This window comes from Cydia strobilella, chromosome 20, assembly GCF_947568885.1.
Source record: "Cydia strobilella chromosome 20, ilCydStro3.1, whole genome shotgun sequence".
In the NCBI taxonomy this organism is placed as follows: Eukaryota; Metazoa; Arthropoda; class Insecta; order Lepidoptera; family Tortricidae; genus Cydia; species Cydia strobilella.
Genome location: NC_086060.1, coordinates 12,618,739 through 12,636,526, shown reverse-complemented (window position 1 = coordinate 12,636,526; position 17,788 = coordinate 12,618,739). Strand labels below are relative to the sequence as shown.

Genomic DNA, 17,788 nt, shown 5'->3' with positions numbered 1-17,788 from the left:
ATTGTGTAAAATGCGAATACGTGCGTTTCGTGGGGTGTTTACTAACAAGAGCTTGTCGTAGTTCGCTCCCCGGACAGGGGCGCCGGCGCCGCCCTCAGCCAGCTCCTGCGCCCAGACGTGTAACTGTAGACATGCTTCATCAGAAAACTTTAAAACCATGCACATTCATTTAGAATCCCTGCCCATCCGCTCAAGGCCATTGCATTGTGATGTGACTACGGAATTTTCACTAACACATTGTGCTGCCATTTTTAATGTTAATATTGAGTTACTTGTAACTGTCACATGCACAATGCTTTGATACACGAAATATTCTGTAAGAAGAATGAGGTGCTTTTTTTACTCAACACTTTTTTAAATATGGAAATGTCTTGTCAGCTTTAAATTCTTGACAAAGCGTCCATTCCATTCGCCCCACCGCCTAACTGGACACTGGACAGTGGAAAGGCAGCCTTATTTTGTGAAATTTTATGTACCTATTTATTTTATTTCTCAAAGCGATATCGATCGTGCCCATAGGCGGATGGATAGGGTTTTTAACAAAAACTTTATATAACACCGTATAAAATGTAACTTTAAAAATGTATCCGCAAATAGTGAAAATTTTGGACAACCTACAACTTGTTTAAATTGCTAAATATTTGTGTGTTATTTTTCTTAAAAATAAAAATAAACGTGTTACACAACGACGACTATAGTATTTCTGATGAAGTAACGTAATATTAATCATATATCTCACGATTTTGTTAGTAAACATTCTAGCGACACCATTTTATTAATCGTTATTAAAGCGACCATGCAGACTTGTATACGCCTCTCTGACGATCCAATTGTAACTAACACCACTCACATATTACCTAAACTTAATACAAAATAAATATGGCACTGGTTTTTCAAAAGTTTTTGGCGATACATTAATTTCTGTTTGACCCAGTGGTTGACTGGTAGAGAATGCCTCAAGGCATTAAGTCCGCCTTTTGTACTTGTTCTTGTGCAATAAAGTTTAAAATAAATAAATAAAATATAAATTATAGAAACCGATCGTATGATTATTGTCAGCTTCCTGTGTAGATGATCACTTGATATGTGATTTAAATTTTGGTTGTGATAAAACCGCTCATTTACTTTTGTAGAAACGTGTGTTTATTGATTTTACAAATATTTTACCAATATCTAAGTATATCTATTTTATAATATCATATTAAAATTTGATTCATTTGATGTATAGGAGAAAGACTAGGATGTTTTTGAAATGATAAATGATATAGCGGGGTTATTTGATTTTCCCGCGCGCAGTGCGGACGGACCTGTGCAGTAAGTAGTCGCTTCGCTCGCACGGCCGGCCGCTTGCACGCGCCAGAAAGAGCGCTGCTCCCTACCCCCGCCTTACTGCTTACACAAATATTCCAACGATTTCATATCTCTGCAAAGGAAATGTAGAATCACCTGCACAGACTTAAGTGACAAAGTGTACGAATGTCACTGCAGTATTTTCCTATCAATTAGATGTTTATGGTGACATTTCCACGACGTCGCTTGCCTAGTCGGTGCAGAGTTAGCTTTGTTATATTGCCCCATTTCCTTGCCTTGCCGAATATTGAAGACTACGCTTTAAATGTAATACTGATTCTGCTTACATGGCGACCCTGTCACAAAATACCTATTTGAAGACTAGTTAATAATCCCTATAAAATAATAGTGGCTTATTACCTGCCTAATGCCATATGATTCTGATTGCCGGAAAATTTAATATCACTTTTTGTACGTTTTCGTTACGTTTATTGCGTTTATTGCGCTAATATATTATCTATGTACATAATTGTTATATGAATATTTTTTAATTAAATATGTTATACTTATTATTCAATCTATGAAAATATAATAGAGTTGTGTACGTCCTATAAAAAGGGACCTCTGGCCGTCACCTAGAATCATATATTCCGTGATGCATCAGTGCATCACGGAGACACAGATACATTATCATTAAAAAAACTGATCACGGATGTTGTATGACAGGGGTCAATTTCGTTAACTGATATGTGGCCGAAATAAACTGAAATAAATATCATATACGAAGGAAAAAATGACCAAAGCCTCCAGTGTCCAGAGCTGGAACTCTGGACACTGGAGGCTTTGGTCATTTTTTCCTTCGTATATGATATTTATTTCAGTTTATAGTTTAAATAGAAGTGTGTCTACTTGAAAAACCACAAATTAAAATATTTTCTTAGAAAATAATTTAATTTGTTCTTAGAGTGATATGTGGCCCTTGGCTGCTAAAAGGTTGCCGACCCCTGTTGTATGATATAATGTCGGATCGCTTTTGAGAAGCCTTATATTCCGTAAATAGTTTATTAATTGTTACAAAAGTCAATGCCGCATAAATGACACGGCACTAGCACCCATGACACGATAGATACGCACAGCTTACAGCAAAATATGCTAACTTTTCGAGCAACGAACGAGAAACAGGCGTAAAAGCTAGTTTAAGCTTTCATGACGTTTGTTTCTCGAAGGATCCATGTGTAGTGAACGCTGAAGTGCTGTACAGTAATGTTTTTACAGTACATATGGTGCTACTTTCTCGCACTAGTGCGTAAAAGAGCACTTTTCGTGCATATGTCGAAAGTTTAAAGGGCCATAATTATGTACTGTAAAACGTTGTACGATACACGTGCGAATAGGTAAATCGCAACTCGTGTCGAATTTCCTCTTTTCCGCGCTTGTATCGTAAATAACTATTATTTATTTTCATATCTACTTTATTACGACAACGTCGACAACTTTGTTTCTAAACACTGAAAATACTAAAACTTTACTGAAACTTACTTACTTCTTGATGCTTGATGAAGAGTTGAAAATACTGAATAAGTCATCTCCGTTCAGTATTAATAATACTGACTTCAGTGTCAGTGTTACGGCCTTCAGTCTCAGTCCGATGCTAGAAATACGGATGTCAGTGTCAGTGACACCGGCTTCAGTGTTAGTGATACTGAGTAAGGTTTATCAATGTGTACATTTGTATCGTCCACGGCATGGTGCTTGCTTCAAAGTCACTTATTGATAGCTGTTTCTGGCGCTGTATTAATGTAATATTTTTCAATTTGCAGTTTCTGCCGGGTCCATTACTGACGTGGACAGAAGTGCTATGGTGCGTACATTAGTTGTTAGATTTTATATTTTCTCAGCTTGTTATGATTTGGAAGACTCTGATAGAAGACAACGTTCATACAGATACGTTGCAACAAAACGGTTGCAATCGTAAAAATGGTCTGGAAAAGGTGTTACTAATCTGTAGCTGTATGTATTAAGACTTGAGACCTTGAATAGAAAAAAAAATGGGTAGTAATTTTTTATTACAATATCATTACGAATTTCACTCGCTCCGCACACCATGGCGGTCGGTGCACAGCGTGAAAAATGCATGGAGCTCGTGCGACTGTACTTTCGTTGTATAAAATCGGTATCTAATCGTTGTTTCTGCGTTCCAGTACACACACTCGGGCCACTTGGGCGCCGCGCCCGCGCCCGCACGCGGTAGTGGGGGGGGCGGGGGTGGGGGGGGCGTGCGGCGCTCGCTGCCCAACATGGCCACCGGACACCTCCTGCACGAGCCCGCCAAGCTCTACCCCTACCATCTGCTGCTCATCACCAACTACCGCCTGCCGCCCGACGTCGACCGCCTCAACCTAGAGGTATATTCATCACTAATCATCATCATTCTATCAGCTGGATGCCGCACACTACGGCAACGGTCTCCCTACAGATCTCCACAACAAACGGTTACCTCCGATCTTGTTCTCCATCCTGGCCAGCGCGAGCGACTTCACCGTGAGGCGTATTCATTGTCGAGATAGCAAGGAACCCTACTTTTGAAAAAAAGTAGTTTTATCAGACTTTTGTCTCCTGAAAAATCTATCCTTACTCAAACCTTATTGTACTTCCTGTTGGTCTGTCGACCGGTACCTGCGAATCCGTACCATCCTCGTATTTTGAGCAGCGGAGGGGCAGATCCTATACTCTTCCCTGCTTCTCTTGGTGAACTTAGTACTCGAACTCGACATTCACTCTTCACTTAGACCGTCGGTTCCGTGGCCCAAAAATACATTTTTGAACGGACGGAAGTATCCTTCAATTAGGTAAATTTTCTCGATGTGAATAAATTGGTAAAAAAGTGCGGACATTTTCGCCAATCGCACACAGATTTGATCAAGCTTTGGTGTTTCCCGAGTGTAAGTTGAGTGTTGTGATTGCAGAGGCACCTGTCGGACGTGGAGTTCGAGGCGTTCCTGCAGTGCGGGCGGCAGGAGTTCTACCGCCTGCCGCAGTGGCGCCGCAACGAGCTCAAGCGCCGAGCCCGGCTCTTCTGAACACCATACCTCCCCCCCCCCCCCCCACCCCCACGCAAGCACCAGAGTAGTGTGGCTCCGGTCGCCGTGTGCTAACAGATAATCATAAAAACTAGTATTATCTACCGCTTTAAAAAAAATAGTATTTCAAATTGTGCCGCAATGAGCTCAAGTGACGCGTGAGGATTATCTGAACACCGTCTATGCACTCTTTAATACAGGTTCAGTGTAATAGTCCGGTTGCTTTATTTATCATTTATCTCTATATACAGAGGCAGCATCATTTATCTCTATTTATAATAATGGGTATTTCAAAATGGCGCCACGACGAGCTCGAGCGGCGCGAAAGGCTCTTTTAAACACACATTCTGAACCCTATGCGTATGCACGCTTTGAATAAACTATTTGCAGTACGTTACTCCGGTCGCCGTGTGTTAGATCATACAAACGGACGTAACCTTCCCCTTGCACGAGAGCGCCGCGACATCTCGCGAGCGAAATAGACAACTCGTCTGTCTTTTATACAGTAAAAAAAACAGGGGTACAACATTATTTTGAGACTGATACAAAAATCACTGCATGCGGCGACCGGAGCACTGTAATATAACAATTTTGCTTACACGTTCACATAATATGAAGAAAAATGAACAACTTACAACCGCAAAATAAATCTACGTGTAGAAATTGTGTTGGACGTGTAGTATCTATATGTATTGCAGGGGTCACCAAAATGCGAATCCGGACCGCCGACGTTTTTTATTTTTTTGCTTATTTAATAAACTCAATGAGAAACGGACGGCGGATGATCATTTTATTCTAAGAACCGGACCCCTGAAGAAACTAATTTGTGTCCCTGATGTATTGGATTTACTATGTCAAAATAGAGAAAAAAAATGACCTGCATAATTAAACATAAGTCGTGTTTCTTTAATTTTAAACGATGTTGCTGTTTTACAAATGTATCAATGTATACACTTTAGTAAATCGATTATATGATCGATTCTGCGAGCCGATTCGTATTTTATTATAGGACGATTGATTTGATATTATTTTTTAATTCGCGGATAATCTACAATATGCAAAATATCGCATAATATTTCGACCGAGTCGTTTTTAACGCAATAACTTCACTATTAACGCGTCGTCGGTCGAGCATTTTATTTATTAATTATAATAATGATATTATAATAACTTTACACATAATAATATATTTGTTTAGTATGTGTAAGCGTGTGTCAGCTCATAGAGTTGTATCGAGGCGCCCGGCGCGCCTTCATTCTGGATACTTCTAGAATTATCTAGAACTTGATATATTTAGGCTTTGATTGTATAATATAATGTAACTTACAAGAGACAAATAAATAATCAAGAATTGTTATTATATATCACCTCGCAAAGTTAAGTTTGCGTCACTTTAGCGAGTTCTCAGTTCCATATATTGTGTAGCGATAGGACCTACGCTTATAATACAATGCCATCTACACCCACATTAGAATCGAAACTCTGTATAAAGAATACCAGTCTGTATTATTTAATTGTCTCTGCTTACGACATGATTTTGGTCGAAAGTTCACTTATTGTAAAGGCGGTTCTAGAGGCGTTTCGACCACTATTTTGATGAATTGAATAGAAGCATAATCTTAGTCGGTGGTGTCACTCCTGTAGAATCGCCTAACAAATGCGAGGTGGCCATTTTTGACGCCAAAAAAAAACTGCATTTTGTTGCAACGAATTATTACATACATTACATAGTATTACAAATACATTAATGTAACCTTCAAAATACCGTTTTCTCAGAGATTTATTTTATAAGATTTGTGATTTGTCGTTTAATCATTTTGTCAAATCGATCCCTTTAATAAGGTATATTTCAAAATAAATAAATTTTGTGATGTAGATGTATGTGCAATTATTGTAATTAATATCTTTGAGTGCAACAAAATGAATCCGTGGACGTATTAGGTGTCTCAAAATGGCCGCCTCGCGCCCGGCGCCGGCGCGGCACCGAGTGCCGAGTGCCCGGTGTCCGGGTGTCCGGGTGTCCCGGTGTCCCGGTGTCCGGGTGTCCGGGGTTGCGGTTGACGTACGATGCCTTTATAAATGGAAATAATATATATGCGAGTCTTTATTTTAGTGAGAACCAAATATATTATATGTAAGATTATATTTTCGTTAGTTTTAGTCGGGGACGTAGTCGTAAGCGTACGCTTCGCTAGGAAGTTTTCTAGTTTATTATATTTTAGTGTAGGCGTAGGGCTAGGGTGTCGGCTTGTGCGCTTGTGTGTGTGACGAGGTGCTATCTTACGGGCGGCGGGCGGCGAGCGAAGCGAGGGGCTTTAGAGGCGTTTTTACGCTGTCCGATCCGATCCGATGTCGGATGACTCTTACAGAAAGCAGAAAGAGAGTGCCTCGTGGCATCAAGTCCTTGTATTTCTGCATTAAGGCTTTCTCTTGAATAATAAACGATTTGACGAATAAATCGCTACAAAAAATAGCATTTTTTTACATTTTACTTCGCAAAGCAAATAGCATTTTTATTTTATTTTTTAGGTCGTATCCGACATCCGATATAGGATCGGATAAAGTGAAAATGCTCTTACACATTTTATTAATTATTTAACGTTTGGTAATCGTGGTAAAGGAAAGCAGCTGAGAATATACACTCTCCTACGCTTAGCGTTTTGACGCTAAATGAAGAGATGGGTGTATATTTTTAATTACTTTTTAGTTATTGCCGCGATTGACTCGGGTTATAATTATACTTTAAAAAATATATGTTGTAAACTGTAAAAAACCAACACACTCATTTTACCGTTCAAAATGTACTAAATAAATAGAAAGTATATGAATAATTTTACGAATTAAAATAAACAGATTGCAGCTTGTTGAAATGCTAGGCAGCTTCATTTTTACAACTTTAACTAGAATACCTATATATAAATTTCAATTAATTTAAGTCCTCGACAAAACATCTAAAACACTGAAACTAAACACGGAACGGACACTGAAGCACTGAGGCGATACGTTTCCGATGTCAGTGTTACAGCGCAACTTACCGTTAGAACAATATTATTTAAATCAATTCTATGAGAAAAGAACCGAAGTGTAAGAAAAAGTGTATACATATTAATGACCTTGACACTCCGCGCTGAAGCCCGCCCAGTCGCCGTTACAGCTTTTCGTATATTTCCAAAATATGTATTATGTTCCTAAGATAGGATTACTCCTAATAGTTACCGCCCTAGCCGAATATGAACCTTGTTTCAACGATTCAAAGTTCACAATCGTATGGCGGCGGTAACTACTGGGATCAACCCTTAACGGTCTCCCCACACCTATCGACGCGTAATCGGTAAAACCCGTCAGAAAAAAGCTTTACGTCACGCAATAACAGCAAAAACGGCCGACGCCTTACGACGCGACGACGCCTTTTTCTCGACGTTGACGAAAGCTTTGTTTTTGTCTATTGCCGATTCTGCGTCGATACGCGTGGAAAGACCCTAAAACATCTAAACGAGTGTGTGTGTGAGCCAAATGTCCTGACGTCATTGTTGTTAATTTTATTGTAAGCAGCTTTCCACGGTTGCGACATAATTTATTTTTAAAAAGTAGTTTTTTTTTAATTGACGGCTTGGACGGCTAGGTAAGGGATAAGGTTAGATAGCTTACAAATTGAATCGCCTAATTTTGTTACCAATTCTTTCCACAGTTGCGACCGCTGCCGGAATACCGGTTTTTATTCCAATTTTTATACAATGTCTTTCGGCACTCACTATACCTTAGTTTCAAGAAATATTATATCTGATTAATTACTTTGTTTTTTCATTTATTCCCTACACCACTCCAATAAATTTAACCCTTAAATGCATATTGTTGCCAAATGTATACAAAATTACAAAGCATTGGACAGCTCACAGATTCAACAGAAAAAAATGGGTTCCAAAAACAAAAAATCATGCATTTAAGGGTTAATAAGCTCTAATAAATTCAGATAATATAACTGACATATGGCACAAAACTGGTTCTGTACAAAACGGTCAGTTATATTATATCCAACAAATTTCCGTGACATCCGGAATTTGTTAATTAGCTAGTACAACCGGCTCTGAACTCAGATCCATCATTAAAAGTGTCTGAATTATTGATATCGCGATTGACAATGGAAATTTGAGAATTTCCATTCGCCAACCAACATACAACCCTCTACTATGTCTACATCACCATATTTGACTTGGACAAGAAATGAACGTAAATTATAAGGCTCAGAAATTTTAAGCCAAGGCTCGAGCACTAAAAGATACCTTTAGAGTAGTAACACTAACAATGAAGTTTTCCTAATCTACATATAAGTATCCTGGGCCGTGTTGCATAATAAACTACAACTAATATTACAAGCGGAATTCCTTTTCTAATAAGTGTAATTAGAAAAGGAGTTCCGCTTGTAATATTAGTTGTAAGTAGTTTATTATGCAAGTATCAAATAGAATTTTAATAGAATTGTGTTTCAAGAGAGTCAATGAGGAGGCTTTACACCCGTTGATTATTCAAATATTCAGGCAACGCAATTAGATTGAGAAGCGCCACGTATATTGATCGCTGACCTTGGGTTCGTTCGATCTAGGCCTGAATTCTATTACCTAGTTCATCCACATGTTCCACAATTTCCACAAGTTATAAAAAAGGAAAAAGTGATTAAATGCATCAGCTTAATAATATTTATGCAAACTAGAACTTTATGCTAAACCCATAAGATTCAATGTAGTCTAAATGTGTTATTGAGGGCGCCACTTCCTACGTAACTGTCACTTTTTTGACGTAAAATGCTTTAACATGGCAACAATTTAGTATGGAAATTTTTTAGTTCCATTTTATTTAATTTCTAAAAATGTATAGCCTAGTAGAGTTACACCAAGAAAAGTCTGCAGCGATTTTGATAGCATACGCAGTGCAAGTGTAAAAGCGGGCGGAGCGGCGGAAAGCGCCGAAATTTTAAAACGTAATAAATATAAGAGCCTCGGTAGAGAGTATCATTTCGTTCCATTTGGAGTTGAAACTCTAGGTCCATGGGGTCCCAGCGCGCATAAGTTGTTTGCAGAAATCGCGAAGCGTCTGGTTGACGTAACTGGTGACCGAAGAGCTGGCGGCTTTCTCGCACAACGTATCAGCATTGCGATACAGCGGGGAAATGCCGCCAGCATCCTTGGTACAATGCCTCAAGGGCCTATTTTAGATTTAAGCTAGTTATTAATTTCGTTTACGTAGTACCACTGTATATATCTTGTATGTAAATGAAATAAATATACAGTGTTATTTTAAACGTCAAACTTCTATGAAATTATTATTATTATTTTTTTATACCACGTCGGTGGCAATCAAGCATACGACCCGCCTGATGGTAAGCAGTTACCGTAGCCTATGAACGCCTGCAACACCAGAGATATTACACGCGCGTTGCCGACCCTTTAAAAACCTGTACACTCCTTTTTTGAAGAACCCCATACTGTAGCCCCTCGGGAAAACCTCGGCAGGGAGCTCATTCCACAGCCGAAGCGTTATGATTAATTATGACGTATAAATAACAATTGCACTGCGTGTGCTATCAAAATCGCTTCAGACTTTTCTTGGTCTAACTCTAACTATTTTTAGAGATTCGTTTCCCTAAATTTATTTACAAAAAATTGAGAACGTTTTTCCGTACTAATAAAAACCGGTTTCTTTGTTATTGTTTCGTTATCATTATGACGTCCCTAGTAATATGCTAGTAATGGTATGAGTGAGTGAATGAATGTTATTCCATTGAATGATTTGAATGATATTATTTATCTGACTAATCTGACTGAACTAATGGTGAACTAATGTTAGTGTATCTGTGGACGTCGGTCGCGCGTGTGCCTGCGAGGTTGTGCGAGTCGTATGGAATCAATTTGATCTAAATTTCGGATGACTTGTAGACGAAAATAGTGTAGTGAAAATGATATTGCTAATTAGGTAGAACGAACGCAATAACCATATTTTTGAACCAAATAGGTGTTTATTTTGTGTTAAGTGTCAGTATTCAGTGAGTATTATGAACTTTGAGGACTATGAAACGCTGCCGACCCAGAACCCCGTGACACACATGACGGCCGGGGCCGTGGCGGGCGTAATGGAGCACTGCATCATGTACCCGCTCGACTCCGTGAAGGTGAGCCCGCGCCCGGGGCAGAGTTCCTGCCGATTTTCCTATTGCGTCTCGACGACCTAACCTAATCGTAATGACATTTCCGTCGGCTGTCGGCTGGCGATTACGCCACCGGACCGCAACCTGGGTTATGTAAAGCTCTTCTCGGACCATTTGCCAAATACTCGACCCGATAGTGTAATAGACATTCATATTTGCATTTTTCATTTGACACATAGTCATGATATAAAATCTGCACATGTTCTAATTTTCTGCTGGATCTTGGCTGAACCATTTTAAAATCACAAAAACTGTCCTGTTTTGGTCGCTTTCGCCTTCTATTTTAGTCAAAATCGCTAAATAATAAAGCCAAAATGTCATAAAATTGATCAAAACAATATATTGACAAATGTCAGTCCAGTTAAACGCGTATAAATTGCACAATTCTCAAGCCGTTTTCCAATTGGCGATGAGCGCATTGGCCTGCTCCCGCCGCTAGCCGAGTAGCCATGCAGGCGCGTGACCTTGAGAGGACCCGCTTTTCGCCTTCAACATCTATTACCTGTTTATTATGATTTGATTACGCTTAAACAGTCATTCCATTTCACAATTCACATTTATTCAATATCAATGAGTCTTGATTTGTGTACAGTATGACGGTTGTCTGTTGCTGATAGGGCTTGTGTCATATCAGATGTAAACATGCTGCTAATTAGGTTAGGTCTGATTAGGTCTTTTAATGTAACTTGTTGCAAATGTTTTATCAAATATGAAAGTATGCAAAGCTAAATAAGTGATTACTCAGGTAAAATTGCTACTGTGTATATTGGCAATATTTGTATGACTTAGATGAGTTATATTTGCATGTTAGTAGTGTGTTTATAGACAATTATCAACATGTTACTTTTGTCTGAGAACTACAAATAAATCTTAACTTTAAAGTAAATATCAGTGAAATTTTTTGATTGGTATGCTAAAGACAGTGAACAAGTGATTTTTATTTATTTATTACATTTCACAGCATTTAATAATTTTATTTAACATTGTGAACTATTTAACATATAGTTTAAACTAAAAAGTAGTCTGCCTTGTTTGCTTTCTGCCAGCATACCTGGGTGAGGAATGCGGTCTCACAGTCATCCCCACCTTTCTGCGTTCCGCAGGCTCGTATGCTCTTCTCATTTTTAGCTTTCATATCTTCCGGTAGCAGAGCCACAGTTGCCTCAACATCTACCTCTCCCTCTGACAACATACCCGCTGTCTCCATGATGCATTTGGTGTAGCATTTCAGTTTAGGGTCAGGCATCAAATCGGCTCCTTGATTTATTTTCTCCACTAAGCTGAGGTCAACTCCTGATTCCTCTCCGCAATTCTCTCGTAACATTTTCATTAATTCCAACATTTCGTCATCCATGCAGCTCACTCCAAGCATCAATATTGCCACCGTGGCACTGAAAACTCCACATCTAAACATTTTTCTAAAAAAAAATTAAAAAGACACTAAAATATTGTGATAGTTTATCAGAAAATGGTATGATAGTGGAGGGCATTTTACTGAGACACCTTATATAAGGAGCATGTTCTGTTCGGCCTAATCACCAGTTTACCGAGTTTGCTTGTCTATTAAATTACACAGTTTATCATCCTGGCTTGTTAAAATCTTGTTTCTTTGTTGTGAATTGAGTGTTTAGCGTTCTTTGTTACCTGCAATTTTTTGTTTTTCCTGTCGAGTCATGTGAGACAATCATAGCCTACTTTATACTGAAATGATGAGTTTTTGTTTTTTGTCATCCTTACAAATTGACGGTTTGATATCCACATGTTTTGAGGTGTCACTAGTTAAACACTTAATAGTGTAGTGAGTTTACACAAGTGATAACATGTCAACATAATTATACATATTTAATTGGTACTACCTTTTGGTGCGTTTTTTTCCTGAAGTAAGTTGATTAGCAATTTGAAGTTTACATGTGAATTCTTTACCTGTGGTGTATAGGAAGATCAACATATATTTATTAGTAGTTTTTTAGAAAAACATGAGTAGTATCTAATATTCTTCTAAGAACAAAGCAAATATTTATGTTTATATGAAGTGAAGATGATACTCTCTTGAGTTAATTTCAATATTTTACTGCTAGTTACTTAACCCTTTCACTGTCAAAATAAAAATTGCGGCCTAAAGTACTAAAGAATCTGCATAAGATAAAAATATGATGTTAAGGGTGGTCAATTATTAGGGTTCCGTACCCAAAGGGTAAAAACGGGACCGTATTACTAAGACTCCTCTGTCAGTCTGTCTATCTGTCACCACGCTGTACCTAATGAACCGTGATAACTAGACAGTTGAAATTTTCACAGATGTATTTCTGTTGCCACTATAACAACAAATACTGAAAAATACGGAACCCTCGGTGGGCGAGTCTGACTCGCACTTGTCCGGTTTTTCCATATAATATCTAAGGCCTAAAAAGGGTTAAACGGTGTTATTTATCACTTATCAAGTGTTTAAAACAGTCTTGTCAGGTCTATTATCACATTGTATTGATAGTATATCAGCTTGGAACCAATCAAATACTAATCTTTCTTATGATAAGATTTGATTCATATAGCTCTTTTCCATCTTCCAAACATATGGCTACGGTTAATACAGAATATAGGTCATCGGCACAGCAGGGAATGCATAATTTCATTGTTTGCAAATACTCATGGTGAAGTTTTTAGGATGATGTGATACAGTCAGTATTATAGAGGATAAAACAAAAGTAACCCCCTGATAGTTTTATAAAAATATCTTCCACTGTTGAATTTTTACCACAGACTATAAACTGATTATTAATTTACCGCTAGTTACTTTAATAAAGGCCTATCGCACTGAATGCGTGTTCGTAGACGTGCGTGCGCGTTGTAATATACAGATGCTTATGAGAGACGGCACACCGCCTGCGTGACGTGTGCGTGCACGGCTGCGAGAGTCCGAGATGTTAGCGCATGCGCACGTGCACGTCTACGCACACGCAGGTGCGGTGTGCTCTGGCTTTAACAAATTACTCTACTAGGAAGTCAGAGGCGCGGTCGTCGTAATCTTGACCGACATATTTATCAAATAATCGCGAAAAAACATCGTAATCTCACCACTGATGTGCTTGATTAATTCCATTTCATTAGGTCAAACGTTATGTATTTATTATTTACCGGCCGATCCACCAAATTTCGTATATAGTGTTAAAATAATAGACAAAAACTATATAGATTGTACTTCAGAAATGTCACTAACACATGTCAATGTCAATTTCAGGTTCACCAACGTTGGTAAATAGATTTTGGTTTATTTATTTATAGTTGTGATAAAAATGGTTGTATACCAGAACCAGATAGCCTTGCCTATTTACCAAACACCTAAAACACAATATTTCTTTGTCATGTTGTCTAGATCTATAGGTACAATAAAGGCAGGGACAAACTTATCCCACATAAATTTCCACCCCATTTTTTACACCCTTAAGGGATGATTTCGGGGATAAAAATGATTCTATATCCTTCCCCACGGTTCAAATTATCCCCATAAACCCCCATTCCCATTTCATCTAAATCGGTTCCACCCCCCCCCCCCCTTTTCACCCCCTTGAGGGGTGAGATCTGGGATAAAAAGTATCCTATGTCTTTCCCCGGGACTCAAATTTCAACTAAATCGGTTTAGCGGTTTAAGCGTGAAGAGGTATCAGACAGACAGACGCACTCTCGCATTTATAATATTAAGTACACTAGCTTTTGCCCGCGACTTCGTCTGCGTAGTTAGTAATTTGGGTAGCTTATTTTTTATCCAATCTGCTTTTTATCGATTTCCCCTACAAACTTCCACCCCCCTTTTCACCCCCTTAAAGGATGATTTCTGTGATAAAAACTACCCTATGGACTCAAACTACCTCTATACCAAATTTCAACTAAATCGATTCAGCGGTTTAAGCGTGAAGAGGTAACAGACAGACAGACACACTTTCGCATTTATAATATTATAGTATGGATGGATATGCTGCAATGTCCAGCGAACCAGCGATATTTCTCGATCGTGACAAAGCCAAATAGCTGAACTCAATTCGTTCTGCAAATAGGACACTCGAGATTTGCGAAGGCATCCAATACTAAAATATCAGTGAAAGCTACCGAAAAAAACATTCCAGTGCGTATTAATTGTTGTGTAAATGCTTGGCGATGGTTATATATGTTTGCATTGCACGTTTTGCCGACTCTTGATATAATAATTATAATAAGAGCCTGATCCAGTGTCGTGTATTGATATTTAAAACTGGGAAAATCTGTGTCTCTCATATAAAACCGTTACAGTAAGGTTGCCACAAATACGGGGACGATAAAATTAGCACATACCTAAAAGTAGATAAGGCACCATATTTATGGTTTTTAAACACCGGGAAACCGGTATAATATACGGTTGCCGGTACACTGCTTTAAATCGAGACATGTCCAGTTTGTCCAGGCGTACCGGGAAGTAACGCAATCGCACATTACAGGGAAACACATGGAGCTAACTCTAAACATAATGTCTGCGGGATCTCCAAAATTAACCCGAGGGCCGCAGCCGCAGCCAAGCCTCCGCTTCCTCAGAAAGCAGGCCCACGAGGGCCGGCCGTGCCTATACCTCACGTGTCGAATCATGGTCCCTACGACACTTCATTTTTAGGATTCCGTACCCTAAGGGTAAAAACGGGACCCTATTACTAAGACTCCTCTGTCCGCCCGTCTGTCTGTCCGTCTGTCACCAGCCTGCATCTCATGAACCGTAATAGCAAAACAGTTTAAATTTTCACGGATGATGTATTTCTGTTGCCGCTATAACAACAAATGTTAAAAAGTACGGAACCCTCGGTGGGCGAGTCCGATTCGCACTTGTCCGGTTTTTTATATCGAGAGGCTGTCACGTTCTTAGAAGTTGAGCACAGTAATTTATATTGAGAAATGTAACATGTAATAAATAAAATAATAAAAATATATTTTGCTTCCATCATTTTTTATGCCATCATTCGACGCGAGAAGTTTATAGCCAGACGCACTGAAGCGCTGTGTATGTTTCAGACGCGGATGCAGTCGCTCCGGACGGCCCACAACAGCTCCATAACGGAGACCTTCAGACACATGGTCCGGCGGGAAGGCTTGCTCAGGTAAACCTTAACGCTTTCTACGAGATCCTCCTCCACACGCATCCACAGAAATTCCTGTGTTATACAGGCTGTCCCTAGCCATTGGACACAGCCGAAATGTACCAGTTTCACCAGTGTAGCGGTCACGAAGAAATTAACAAATTAAGATTTTTTACTTTGGAGCAGCCTCTCTGTGTTAGTAGCTCGTGAGGTAATAAATACTATTAAACCTTCTTCGACCTTTTTGATTATCTTTTTTATTTATGTCACTAATAAGATTCTGACTTTTGACAAATGTCATATTTGCCGCACATTAATTGGAAATAACTTTTGTTTGAAAATTTATTTTTTTGTCTTTTGTTCTAATTAAAAAAGTAACCCTAGTGGAATTTCAGGGTTTGTCCAATGGCTAAGGTCACCCTGTATTATAAGCGGTGGTGGCCGAGTGGATCTGACCTCCGACTTTCAATCCGGAGGTCGCGGGTTCAAATCCTGGCTCGTACCAATGAGTTTTTCTTAACTTATGTACAATATACCATTTCATATTTACCACTAGCTTTTCGGAAGTACATTTTTGGCAAAACTTATACATTGTAATCGCATCTAAGATTAAGATCTTCTGACTCTTTTGAGTGCGTAGCCAACAAACGCACTGTCACACTAGGGAAGAGTGATAGAGAGAGATGACTACGATACGCTACGGAGCGTAAACAATAGGCACGTTGGCTACGCGGCGGACCTTCGCTTATTAGTTATTTCCCTCCATTCACCACAAACGTTCCGCCATGTCGTCTGGAGGCGCGCCCGCGATAGGTTATCGTTATCGCTATCACGTACGTGCGGTTCGTATCGACACGTCGTCAAGTGACAGTCAGCCTGTCAGCACGCTTATCGCGCGCTAAACGTATGACCTGTGCTATCTGGCGACCCGGCCGAAATTCATCTAAACATGTGTTCTAATATAAAGAGTTGCTGAGTAAATTATCAACGCCATGTTACCCCATGACCTTTTTGTCTTTACTGTTATCTGGATCAATGGGATTCATTTAACAAATTACTACGGTAAAGCTATTAGACCATGTCACCCGGACTATAAATATAAATAGTTTGACTATGTTTCATCATTTTTTTTTATTTTTTATACCACGTCGGTGGCAATCAAGCATACGGCCCGCCTGATGGTAAGCAGTTACCGTAGCCTTTGGACGCCTGCAACACCGGAGATATTACACGCGCGTTGCCGACCCTTTAAAAACCTGTACACTCCTTTTTTGAAGAACCCCATACTGTAGCCCCTCGGGAAAACCTCGGCAGGGAGCTCATTCCACAGCCGAAGCGTACGCGGGAGGAAATTCCTCTTAAACCGCACAGTACGCGATCATTTAGGTGCTAAGGTGTGAGGATGAGAGAGAATTTGTTCCGAACTCGATCATAATCTTAAACGTCACCACCATTTGCTAAAAGTCCGAGTCACGTGGTTTTGTTCGTTTACGTCAGCGGTTCTCAAACTTTTTTGACAACGGAACCCTTTTGGAAAGCGCAATACTTGACGGAGCCCCAAATATATAAAAAAATCGTTCGTCACTATTTAACTGTGGACCGGACTCTTTATTGTACAAAAATAAACATAAAACACGAGAAAAACGCATCATTTGTACAAAGGCGAACTTGGGATTTGTTTTCGCTTTTTCTCGCGGAGCCCCCACAGAGGCTTTGCGGAGCTCTAGGGGTTTTGAGAATAAAGGGGCCCACTGACTATCATTCCGCCGGACGATATCGTCCTGTCAGTTAGAACAAAAATTTGACAGTTCCGAACTCCCACACAGTGACAGTTCGAGGCCGATATCGTCCGGCGGACTGATAGTCAGTGGGCCCCTTTCAGAATAAAATTTAGAATAGAATTTCATTTAATCAGTGGGATTTTACAATCTCTGGTTGGTTTACGTTATCTACTTATCTATTATAAAACAACTTTATATAGGTAGGTGATTATACAAATTATGTGTTCATGGATTTTCTGACGTAAGTCTTTGGCGTCACGAATCACGGTGACTTGCAAGATAGTCCAGTAAAACACCTATTATTTTCATGTTACTTGAAACGCTCTTAGTTGAGCGGAGCTATGC

The 17,788-nt window shown here is 39.3% G+C and overlaps 3 protein-coding genes across 4 annotated transcripts in view; 2 read left to right on the top strand and 1 right to left on the bottom strand.

The window, feature by feature from the left end:
- The window catches only part of LOC134750716 (actin-binding LIM protein 3), a 93,568-nt gene extending 85,407 nt beyond the window's left edge, over nucleotides 1-8,161 (top strand). Inside the window, exons 18-20 of the mRNA XM_063685952.1 lie at nucleotides 3,111-3,151; nucleotides 3,492-3,695; nucleotides 4,257-8,161. Coding sequence (XP_063542022.1) covers nucleotides 3,111-3,151; nucleotides 3,492-3,695; nucleotides 4,257-4,370 — 359 coding nt within the window. The 3' untranslated portion in view covers nucleotides 4,371-8,161. The remainder of the gene's footprint in view (nucleotides 1-3,110; nucleotides 3,152-3,491; nucleotides 3,696-4,256) is intronic.
- A 2,048-nt stretch (nucleotides 8,162-10,209) lies between these two features.
- LOC134750684 (mitoferrin) overlaps nucleotides 10,210-17,788 on the top strand; it is a 50,446-nt gene continuing 42,867 nt past the window's right edge. For both annotated transcript variants that reach the window (XM_063685920.1, XM_063685921.1), the window contains exons 1-2: nucleotides 10,210-10,533; nucleotides 15,598-15,683. In XM_063685920.1, the coding sequence (XP_063541990.1) occupies nucleotides 10,417-10,533; nucleotides 15,598-15,683 (203 nt within the window). In that variant the 5' untranslated portion in view covers nucleotides 10,210-10,416. The remainder of the gene's footprint in view (nucleotides 10,534-15,597; nucleotides 15,684-17,788) is intronic.
- On the bottom strand, nucleotides 11,538-12,060 carry LOC134750709 (general odorant-binding protein 69a-like). Its single transcript, XM_063685940.1, has one exon. The coding sequence runs from the start codon at nucleotides 11,981-11,983 to the stop codon at nucleotides 11,576-11,578; it is 408 nt and encodes a 135-aa protein (XP_063542010.1). The 5' UTR covers nucleotides 11,984-12,060; the 3' UTR covers nucleotides 11,538-11,575.